This window comes from Centrocercus urophasianus, unplaced genomic scaffold (genome assembly GCF_019232065.1).
Source record: "Centrocercus urophasianus isolate 14NV4802_14NV808 unplaced genomic scaffold, USGS_Curo_1.0 seq_15, whole genome shotgun sequence".
NCBI classification, from domain to species: Eukaryota; Metazoa; Chordata; class Aves; order Galliformes; family Phasianidae; genus Centrocercus; species Centrocercus urophasianus.
Window position 1 is genome coordinate 20,058,573 of NW_024884697.1, and position 12,176 is coordinate 20,070,748.

Consider the following 12,176-nt stretch of genomic DNA (forward strand, 5'->3'; position numbering starts at 1 on the left):
ACATATCAAAGGAAAGCAATTGCATCAGTTAATGAAAATAACAGAGCAAGAAACAATTATTTTGCAGGTAATACTTGAACGGCTCTTGCAGAAATAATTCTATTTATCTGTGCTCACACAATTGGACCCTTAAATAAGTTCTTTAATGACTTCCTTGAAAACATAAGCCTAGTTTCCTATCTGCCATTGTATACACCTAAAGCAGACTTACCAAAACTCACACACAATAAATGACATGAAAAGACTTCTCTGATATGAAGTTTAAAAAAAAACCAAATACTTCAGTAGTACCATATTCATTTTAACTATCTTCTATGTATGAACACTGCATATTTTTTTTTTTTGTTTATTCTGTTGAACAGATATTCTTGGTTTTATTCCTGTGTTTGAAATGAAAGAAAAGATCATTATGTCAAAAATGTTGGGGTTTCCTTTCATTATCCTACTCCCAAGACATGCATCACACTAGCAGGTCATCTTAGAGAGAAATAAGCCTTTAAGCATCAGTGAAGAAAGTACTAACCTCTGCAGCTGGTCAGACAGGTGAGGTGTTAGGGTAAAATACAGTCTTTTCACATTCTTAAAGCTAAGGAGTATTTCATGTAATGAAATTTAATGAAAAACAGCTACAAGTACCCATTATTTCTCATTTCTACAGAAAGTTGTTGGATGGCTCACTAGAAAATAAAATCCTATTGCTAAGCAAATGACCTAAGAACACTAAGCAAGAATATTTAATGAGTGTATTCAATTTAGAAAAGAAGAAAGTTTCAAATTTAACAACAGCAAACAAAAGTCTAATTTTCAGTATCTCTAATGATTCAGTGGATAGGAAAGCTTTGAAAACAATGGAAAAACTAACAATGACTTTCAACAGCTTTGGGTCAGGTTCCAAAGTTTAAACCAATTACAATAACTCTTCATATGCTATTAATGTCTATCTTAATGCTCAAAAACCCTGTAAATTTTGAAGCAGCCAGCAGGCACAAGAGATTCCACATATCATGTAACACCCTCCTTACAGGAGAACTTGGAGATTTTCAGACTTTTTTTTTAAAGCTGCTGAACTACAGAACTGCCACAAGCAGAGAAACCTCCAGAATCTCAACAGTGGAGACCTTCCTTCTTCACACCACTGCCAACATTCAGCCTCTTGCTTTTTCCTAGATCATCTCCTGTTTCGTTTACTTATCTTGTAGGAATGGGAGAAAATTGTTTCCTGCCCTGAATCTTTCTTCATCCACTACTTCATTCATGAGTTATCTGAAGCTGGCTTCTTCTGGCCAGGGCGCCAGTTATGATTCTGCAATGTGAGCCAGCTCCTGAAATACCAGCAATAGCCTGTGAAAGTGTTTCGCTGCTATCATATAGCATATACAATCCCTACCCTATGCAATTTGGCCTAATAATAGGCATTATCCTGCTTTGCAAAATCTTGTTTCTTAAATTACAATAATTTATCCATTAAATACCCGCTAAATGTATGCTCTTTTTTTCACATCCATATAAGCCATAACATAAGTGAGCTCAAATTACACAGAACAGTACTGTAAAACAAACAATGAAGAATTAAATATTTGTACTTCTTGTACATTTATTTCAAAAGACTCTCTTATCCTTGTTTTTGCATTTCAGGCTTTCCAGCAGTGACAACAAAAACTTACAGATCTTTTAGAGAAGGAAAAATATTTAAGCACAACACTTCGTAGGCAGAAGTATGATATAGTCATATGATTCCTTATTGATTCATTGCACACAAACTACATTTACAAAGATGCAATTAGTCAAAATGTTTTCTGGGAAATCACTAAAATTAACTAAATACTTACACAGCCATCATCTTAGTCATTGTAAGAAATTTGAAGTAGCGTCTATTAGTCTATCAGTTCTTTTAATATCTAATTCTAGATGTGCTGCAGATGATCTATGCCCAATAACTGATTGAACTAGGCTTGTGTCCATAAGAATCTACTAAAAAAATCAAGTGCTGTGAACAAAAAGCAAGCATTAAAGGAGCTGGACTGGGCTGTGTTTAGGTATGGAAGCAGTTAGGAATAGTTTTGATTATTTTACTCTTTTACAGTAGCTCTGAAATGAAACCAAAGCTGACCCTTTTTGAGATCTGCATTATTTGTCATCTGTGTATTTCACATTTAACGTTGTATCAGTAGCCTATAAAATGTCTCATGTTCAACACAGAAAACATCATACAGAGACAGCTTCTATCAGACAATTCTGCAATTACTTAATAAAATATTGGAATAAAATAAAGTTAGGCAGTATTTTCAATATTGCTTATGGACTTGACCGTCACTACAACATTTTTTAAAACACATTTGGAAATCATAGAATAACAGAATTGTCTGAGTTGGAAGCAATCTTCAAAGTTTATCTAGTCCTACTCCCTGGCAATGAATAGAAACACCTGGACACAGCTACATCATGTTGTGCAGAGCCTCCTCCAGCCTGACACTGAATGTTCCAAGGACAGGGCAGCAGCAACTTAACTAAATGAACTCCAAAAGAGCATAGAGAGGGAACTGCAGTGGAAGAATAGCACAGGTAGGAAAAGGAGAAAATCATTTCCTGCGGGATTTTCTGGCGAGGAGAAGCAAAAAAAATGAAACCAGAGCCAACCTCCCAGGACTACAGAAACCAGAAACTACTGAAAAGCGAACACCCCACCACGCCGCCACTTTTCCCTTACCGCCCGCCCCGCCAAGCCCGCCCCGCCAAGCCCGCCCCCTCTCGGGCCGCGGTTGAAGGCAGCGCTTTCCTGCCTGCTCACAGCGCATGCTCTTACTACCCATCGGCACGGGTAGTACGCATGCGCGGGTCCTCGCTGTGGGCAGCGGGCGGAAGCGGGAAGGCGGTGCGGCGGCGGCCCGTTCCTTGCCGCCCTCTCGAGCAGGTAGCGGCGGGACGCGGAGTTGTGTCCTCACCGAGGGCTGAGGGGAGGAGTGCAGCTGCCCTGTGCTGCCCGGACTAGGTTCTGCTTTCAGCGTGAGCCCTTGCACTTCTCTTCTGCTTGAACTGCCCCGCAGCCGTTCTCTATGGAGACCGAGTCCCCGCTGTGACAGATACAGTGTTAGAACGGTTAGAAGTATCCATATATATGCTATTATTTCTTTTCTCCTAATCCTGTTTAAGCTAGTTTGGCTCTGAGTGCTCAGAAGAAAAACGTTTACATCATCAGCGCTAATAACCTTGTAGTTCTCGTGCTAAAGTAACGCACCCAGGCCATTGGTTTTAAACGTTGTGCTTTTTGGCAGTTGTTGGCTTAATGGTAGTCCTCACAGTTCGTGCACTGAGCTTCCTCTCTCTGCCTTCACAAGAAATGTAGTTCTGCTGCTTCTCAGGGCTGAAGTGCTGCTGATAATGGCAGTAACAGAACATTTTCCACCAGAAATGCATAGATTTGGCCTGTTAAGCTGTACAATTAGTAGATTACAAGTTGAAATGAATAAATGAGTTTGTATTAATCTGTAAGAATTCTAATTGTATGATAGTAGTCAGCTCTGTTAGAGCAAAAGTGGGCTGAACTTACTGCTGTTCATGTGCCCCAGAAGGCTTTTGCCAGCACATGCTAAAGCCCAGCAGCCAAGGGAGTGGGTTGTCATGCTGCTCTCTTGGCTTTTCCTTTTGTTTAGTTAGATGATGTCATGTTTTCTCCTCAGGTTACAACATGAGGGGAAAAAAACTTCCAGACTAGGTCTTTCTTCTTAAGTTGTCCTCTTGGTTTTATTAAAACTGCAGTACAACAAAAGATTGCTCCTGTCGATGATGGGAGGATTGATCCAGGTTGTAGGACTTCTGTTTGTTTAATGGTTTTTATGAGAAAACTGAACAGAAACTATAAGGCTACATTACTGTCTCTACATACACGTTTGTGTTAAAGGTGGACCATTGCCTTCTTCAGACTTGTTTTAGATCTTGCAGAGTGATCCCAGATATTGTGCTCAGTCCTTTGTGTGTTTGTAGGGGCTTCAGAAATATACCATTTTGGCTCCCCCCATCAGTTACATGCTAATATTCTTGGCTGTTATGTCATTCTTCATGGCATTTTGGTGAGATTTCATCTGAGTCCACAAAATAATGCATTTATTCTCTGATTTGGAGAATGACTTAGAGCACATCTCTGCAAGTAGCATCTGCTTTGGTAGATAAGGAATTTCCTTGTGCCTTAAACTGCTATAGCTTGTCCCAAAATGACATTAATCCTCTTTATGGTATTTTCAGTGAAATGTTTCTTGTTACAGAGAAAAAAAGTAATCTTTCCAGTTTATCTATTGCTTCTTGAGATTTCTTTATTTTTCTGCTTCAGAGCTAATCTCATTTCTGGAAAGAGAGTACAGAAGAACAATCTATTAGTTGCAGTAATGCCTAAAAATAGGACCCATAGTGTATGCACACCTTTGACTTGAACAAAAGCTAGTAGGTTGGATGGGTCTGTGTAATCCAGTTAGAAATATAATTCTTTTTTATCCCATGCTGGATAATCTGTCCTGGATTTATGTACTGTTAGAATAAAATGGATGCAACTTCTGTTTCCTCCCGCTTGAACTTAATTCTAGGGTCAGGATGAAGAGTATCAATGGACTTATTTTCCAGTGTTGTTCTTTTCATGATTAAGAGCAGTTGCATTATCACACTTGCAAGGGTCTGCAAGGAACTTCTATTGTCTGTAGTATGTATTTCATATTCTGACTATTTTGGTATAAGCAGTAAGTAGTGAAGGTTGTCTTACATCTCTTAGGATTGTATTATGAGCTCTTGTTTTTTTGTTTGTTTTGAAATGTCTTTTGACTCCCCTTCTGAAGATAATAACAGAATTGTATGTTTCAGAGAACTGGACGTGGAAGACAAAAGTGATGGACACATTCAACAAATAAATGCAGCGTGCAGTTCTTCCTTTGTAATCTCTTTGTCATATTTTTGACTAAATGCTTGTTTCCCTTGATCTGGAGTGGGGGAAAAAAAGTAGGACATTAATTGTGATTGTCTTTATGTTATTTTCTTTATATTACTGGTTCCTTGTATCTACTCAGAGGTACAAAGTCTTTTGAGTGATAATTCCATTACTAGTAAACTGAGTTATTTATAATTTGCTATGATTGTAAAAATTCAGTTGATCTTCATTGCATCCTAGAGATTCTCGAAAAGCATTTTCCAAAAGAATTCAGCAACCTGTATATCCAGAATGTATGTGAACTGATTCTAACAGGAGGCTGACTTGACCTATCTGTCATGGCTGGTGTGTTTTCAACTGCAAGAATGCCCTCTAGACTGTTACAGCTTGTTGGTATATTTAATTTAACATCAGCAGTACACAAGAGTGTTTTTGTGTGCCTGCAAGCTTGCAACCTGCAGTTTTCTGTGTTGAAAATATTGTAGAAAATTTTTACCCCCTTACTATGCTAGCTGAAGTGTAAGATTTGCTGTTTTGTGTTTCTTAGAGATACGTGGAGGAAGATCAGAAGTAGTGATTAATCTTTTGATGATAAGAACAAATTTATACTTCTTTACATTTCTGTACATTTCTTCTTGCATGTTTCTTAGTAAGAAAAATATTGCTTACTTTTCTGTTGTTATTCTCTCATTCATGCTGTGATATTGTTCACATCAGCAGTTTTGTTTGTGACTGTGTGGTGTTAAATGCATTTGCCACTGCAGCTTGTGTTGTCTTAATGATTTGCAGTGTGCCTTAAAGGATTATAGAGCTAGTCTGAGAGTTCAAGTTCTGGTGTTTTTTTTTTTTTTTTTTTTTTTTGTTTGTTTGTTTGTTTGTTTGTTTGTTTCTTTCCCCAAACACATTTAAGATCTTTTAGTTTTAACAAAAGTTTAAAAAGCCTGTAGGGGGGGAAAAAAAAAGAATATGACTTTCACAAAAGGGCTTCAATGCTCAGGCTCTGCCTAACACCCTATCTTGCAGTGTTCAGTTCAAAAATTACAGTCTTTAAACCACATCTAAGCTACTGCTTGATTCTGTAAGTGCTTAGGCTTTTGGTTATATACTTTAACACTAAAGTTACCAGGCTCTCAAAGCTTGTTTCTGAGGTGTGTTGCAAGTAAAATGGAAAGCTAGTTCTTTTGCTTTCTGTATGAATTGATGAAAGGACTGTGAGCCTGACAGCTTTTCTTGTGCCTGCACCCGAGACAGCTTCTTAGCTTCCTAAATGAGGTCTGAGATTGTTAAAGTTAAGCTGCAAGAGAAAGGAATGAGGTGGAGTCCTTCTTTATTAAAACCTATTATTTTATTGTAGCATACTGTTTTCTTTCTGAACCTCGAGATGGAGACATCCTATGATTGCATTATCTTGGTGGAACGTGTCTCAATGCATCCAAAAGAACAAATTCTAAAATTGCTGCTTATTTTTGTTGAAGGTTAACCTTTGTTTAAAGCTTTTTCTACTAGGCAGTTGTTCTCCAGTGTACTGTGGTATAAGGTGTTTTATATGCTTTTGGAACATATGTTAATATTCCCTAGACAATTAAGATAGAACTATTGGGTTATAGTAGACTGTTCTACTGTCAGAAATATAAAAGTTAGAAAATCAGGTAAAATTAGGTAGAAAGACAGTTATGGGGTAGAGCAGAATGTGGAAAGTTCAGCCCATAGCTGTCTTCAAAGTTACATTTCACTTAGTAAGCAAGTGATGAATGATCTCTTTTTCTCTCTCCTGAATTCACATGCAAGATGAAATCATTTACATAATTCTTTGATGGCTAAACTTATTAAGCCTTTACAGAGGCTGATCTGTATGTTTGTCACTTTTAGCTTTTGGAAGGCAATAGAGGTTTTTAGTTCACTGCCTTTTTCTTTCTGCTGTGTGTGTTTTGAACCCATCCACTTTTTCTGCTGTTTGAGGAGTGCCCCGTGATGCTTCCTACCTATCACAGCCTGATGAGTAACTGCAATGCCACTTAGAGAATTCTACAGCAGCAGACTCAGATTTGAAGGGATTTTTGTCAGTGCTACGCAATTAGCCTTTTGAGAACAAGAGACACCTGGCAGACTTATTTTCACTGAGCTGCTGTTAACACTGAGGAGAGCACTACAGACATCTGCATCTAGATTTGGGATGCCCGTGCTGTATCAATTTGATCTCGAAAATGTATTTCTGTGGGTCTTAGAACTACAGCATATACATGTGCATATACATGTGCACGCATCCACATTAATGTCTTTATGTTTTAATTGCAGAGAACAAAAACCTGAGAGCGTCAGTGATTATTATTTAAAATACATGAACTTATTTTTACATGTATGGAAACTTAAGATTTAAAAAAAAAAAAGAACACCACAAACCACCTTTGTTTTCAACTTGTATATTATTTACATAAATTACCTAAATTGTAGGAGTAAACATGAAGTAAGTAGTGGAAATAATATGGCTACGTCCCACTGCATCAACTGACATATGGCTCCTTTTCATAAATTTTCCTTTCTAATCATAGAGACGCTTGCAGAATATTTGTCCAATTGACATAAATGGCAAAATCTTTTGTCTCAAAAGAAAGCAAAGGGGCTGCAAAATTTGAAGGCGGTTTTTTAACCTGAATTTCTTTCTTTGTTTTGATTTAACAGCCGTCTTTGAACTGTAACAAAATGCATCTTGCTGTTACACATCTCTGGGAAAAACAAACATGTCCGTAATTGCTCACGTACTGTAACTGCAAGAAATTTAAGAAGTGTTAATTCATTATGTTGTACATCTTCCTAGCTCATTATAGTGCTGCTGAATGAAAAGTAATGTTACTGATTAACTCTGAAGTTCACTGTTTCTAGATGAAATAGATCAGATGAAATAAATTGTCATCCTGCTAGGATGTAGTACGAAGTAGAATCATGGAATGGCCTGGGTTGAAAAGGACCTCAAAGATCATCTAGTTTCAACTGCTATGTGCATGGTCACCAACCAGCAGACCAGGCTGCCCAGAGCCACATCCAGCCTGGCCTTGAATGCCTGCAGGGATGGAACATCCACAACCTCCTTGGGCAACCTGGTCCAGTGCATCACCACCCTCTGTGTGAAAAACTTCCTCATAATATCTAACCTAAACCTCCTTTGTCTCAGTTTAAAACCATTCCCCCTTGTCCTATCACTGTCCACCCTTGTAAACAATCATAAGTAGATACTTCCAACTGAAAAGTTTTTTGTTTTTGGTTTTGTTTTTTTTTTGGAGCTTTCTTGTCTTGTGCATGCTGAGGTGGAAGTTACAGGAAAAAAAAAAAAAAAAACTTGCTGACCTAATGTATGTTGTGAGGTAGGATGCATGGCACTGTGGCTTTGTTACTGACTCAGTACAAGTGGCTGGTTAGTTTTTTCTAAATTGCTTTTGTGGTTGTGGGGTTTGATGAAGGCTGCTGCAATTAATTCTAGGGATTACTGCACTGTATCTTGAGATCAGTGCCAGGTGAGGCAGCCTATCTGTGTTCTGGGCAGCATCATGAATGCAAGTCCTCAGTGCAGGGATCTGCTATGTGACTGATTCTCACTAACAGCTTCCCATTATTGTAAGGACCTTTTACAGCCTTCTGGTGGTCTTTGCTTTCTGTAGTGTGTGGTAAGCCTAGTCAGTTAACATGCAGTAACTTAGCTGTTTTTAGTTTTGCAGAGTTTAAATCTTTCCTAAAGCACAAAATGTTCTGAAAAACAGAGCAGTACAAACATAATTTGTCACTTGTGCACCCTCTTCTCTAAATTGCTGAAATACTGTGATTGAGCTCGAGCTTTATGTCTGCTTTTCGTGGCAACGTGATTCTGCTTTTTCCATTCAAAGTCCCTGCTTGCTTTCTAGCATGTATTTTGTATATAAAGTATTCATACTCTTTATCCTTTATATTCACCAGCTGCTATTAATCATGAGTAAAATAATATTTTGCTGCCATTTTCAACACAATGGAATGTTTTCAAAATAGTCATGGAGGTCTGTCAAATGTTATCAGATGTGTAGCAAATGTTACTGTCTCTTCCTGATGTATTTAATACTGAGACTGATCCGTCTGAAGTTTTTTAGTCATTTAATAAAGCTCTCCCTTTAGAAAATAGGTTTCCCCTTCTGAGTATGCTGCAACTAATAGTAACTCTTAATTTGATGTATTTGGGTAACATCAGGAGTCTGTTTCTTGTCGTTTAGGTATCAGCTATGCCTGTTCAATTGCTAAAGATCAGTAAAGGAAAACTTGAGACTCAGCTTCCAAGCCACTTGCAGAGGGAGGAGTTAAAACATTTGCAAATAGGACTTGACCATACCAACAAATATTTCCAGGTAATTTACTAACAAACAAATTTTGGTTTGCTTTGAGATAGCTCCTGCCTAATTTGTGAAGTGTCCCCACATTTCAGCTGTGTTGTTGACTTACTGGTGCTGTTTCTGTTCATCTGTTGCATATCTTTTTTGTCGGCAGTGTTGAATTTCATTGCATTGTTGCTATTGACTTGATTGGTTTGCAGTTCTTCCTCTTACCTAATTACAGTAGTATACAGAAGACTGCTGAAAATTGAGGGCTTTAGGGAGGGTGTAAATATGTATATTTAAATAGCAGTAAGCACTACTATGCTCCTTATAGATCACGTTTCTCTGTTACGACCGTTAACGCAGTTTTCCTTGCTTGTATGAAGCAATTCAGTATCCATTTTTATGAAAAGATGTCTCTGTGGCAATTATCTGCCCCACGGTGCTAATAGTTTTGTTATTTATTATCAGTTGTGCACTATATTTCTCTAGGAGTCCCAAATATATTTCAGATTCAAAGTACAGTCCTAGTGAAGTGCAGAAGTAATATTTTCATTCCTAAAACAAATATACTATGTAAAATGCAGCATCAGTTCTTGAGGGTTTTCTTTTTCAACCTGTTTAATTTTTTGCGTATATGCTACTGAAAATCCTGTTTATCATCTTTGGTACTTACGAGGCAGAAAGTCAACATTATCCCAAGCTTACTTTCTGACCAGAATGAAAACAAATTCTGAAAAAAACCTTAGGCGGCTTGCATTGTAAAGAAAATGGCACAAATATTTTAGAAACATAAACTGTACCAGTTTGTATGCAAAAAGAACATCTTGCTTTCCCACCTGTGTATTCCCAGGTCCAGCCCTAGTGCTTTTCTGACTCTGTGTTGAGTCAGTTCAGGGAAATAAATTGCACAAGACTAATCGTATTAACAGTGAGACGGTAGTTTTCACCTATTCTTGTTCTCTAGACTGATTCATTATGGTGTCAAAGAGATGCCAGGAGTACTGCAATTAGATAAATCAGAAAGGAGCAAAACTGCCTTTTTTGGAAGCGCAGCAGCGTGTGATAGGAGGTGATTTGATGACATAAATAAGAGTGATCCAGTCTCCGCTGGGTCTTGTAAGGGGACAAATGGAATTATCAATGAAGAGTGTTGCTTGTAAGCAGGGTTTTTATTCCTCAGGATATAGTTTTCTGTCTCCGTTCACCTGCAGGGCATATAGGCTTTCTTACTTTTAAAAGTTCTTTCTGCAAGAATGGTTGGACACTGACAGGGATTCTTGTTTGCAGAGGAAATACTCAAGTAGGCAGAAGTTGAATTAGAAAACGATTCTGCCAAAATAAATGTTTCCAATAGGTAAGCAGAATGATTATTAACAGACTAAGCATACATGTGATATTGTAATTGCTGGAAGTGCACAGAATCTTTCTCAGAATTTTGCTTGAAAAAAGCTTCATGCTGCATGGATTAGTAGGTGACTGAAATGGCTTGGCATAAAAACAGACCAACTGCAGGACTGATAAAGCTTGTGCTAATACACCATTAAATGTGTTGGAGATTCCAGTTCCGCAAGCCAAGCTTGAAGTGAGTGTGAGAATGCACTGATTGCAGGTTATCTTAGTGATGGCACAGCATGCTACTCCAGAGTTTCAAAAAATCTTTCTGAAGAATATGGAGTTTAATTTGAATTTATGGGAAAACAGTACAAAAAAGTCCTTACCTCCTCAGTTGAGCTGTGCCCTGACTGAACCTGATGCCACCTCCTGTTAACTTTCTGTCCTCTGGACTTTACCCTGACAGCTGAACCAAAAGTTGAGAATGTGCTGTCATGTCCCTACAGCACTGCTACAGCTGCCAGGTCGGCTTTTGGACCAGACTGAGGAACTAGGCTGTGGCAAGGAGGGAGACAGATTCACTAGAGGCATAGCACATAAGCAGCGTGAGGATGAGTCTAGTGGCATATGGAATGAGGAGGGATTTGGAAGAAGTTTGTTGAGTTTTAATGTACACTGCAAGATTTGTGGGGGAGGATTGAATTTGAGCAGGTTTTTCCAGGGCAAATTTTAGATAAGTTTGGAGCCCAGGGGTTTTAGGTGAATTAAGAAAGCAGTGGGTGGCATTTGTGCTGGGAAAAGGATTAGAGAGTAGGTGTTCAGAATACAAAGAAAACTGATGGGAGCAGGCAGTTCTACATAAGAATGGGGTACCAGAATCTGAGAAATCATTTGAAGATACTGGAATGTAGGAGGAAAAAAGTGGAAAGTAAATATGGCCAAAAAGCAGAGTCCCTTTCTCATAAATGTATGCTGTTTTTTAGTGGATTGAGTGTTCTTTACTAAAAGAACATCGTGTTCCTGAAATGATTTGGTTTTATTGCAGATTTCATTACAAGAAAAAAATCTGTGGAATTTCTTTTACTGGTGAATACAGTTCAAGACAAATAATCACAGCAAGAACAATTGTACCTAGTAATTGCAATTCCAAAGTTGTGATTTTGAGAATGAGTGAAAAACCTGTCTTTAAGTATTCATACACAGATCTCAAAACATTATTCTGCGGATGCTGATTGCTAAAATAAATATTTGATACTGCAGTCCCTCTACAAAATGTAACTGTGTTCCTTGTGAAAAGCAGGAGCTGAACTGCTCAAGACACGTAGTCATAGATCTTTGACCTTTATTTTGGTCTTAAGTTATTCCTGCTGTCTAAGAAGCAATAAAGCAACATGGTAAATATTAAATTAATTCAACATAGGGTGCTTTGTTTGTTTTAGAGTAGTAAAATTTGTATGCTTTGGGTTGGAAATGGAGAACTTGTGAATTTTAATTCTTTATAGAAAATAGTCAAATAAGCTATGTTGAATTTTATTTGGATTCTTCCTTAGTTAATTTGTTACTATAGTGTTAACGTTACTCTGAAAAGCCTCTACAATAGC

At 37.9% G+C, this 12,176-nt stretch overlaps 1 protein-coding gene across 5 annotated transcripts in view; it reads left to right on the plus strand.

Annotated features, from left to right (window-relative positions):
• Nucleotides 1-2,841: 2,841 nt before the first annotated feature.
• POT1 (protection of telomeres 1) overlaps nt 2,842-12,176 on the plus strand; it is a 60,801-nt gene continuing 51,466 nt past the window's right edge. For 2 of the 5 annotated variants that reach the window (XM_042815762.1, XM_042815766.1), the window contains exons 1-2: nt 2,923-3,096; nt 9,142-9,273. In XM_042815762.1, the coding sequence (XP_042671696.1) occupies nt 9,151-9,273 (123 nt within the window). In that variant the 5' untranslated portion in view covers nt 2,923-3,096; nt 9,142-9,150. The other 3 variants (XM_042815763.1, XM_042815764.1, XM_042815765.1) reach the window with 3 other exon arrangements.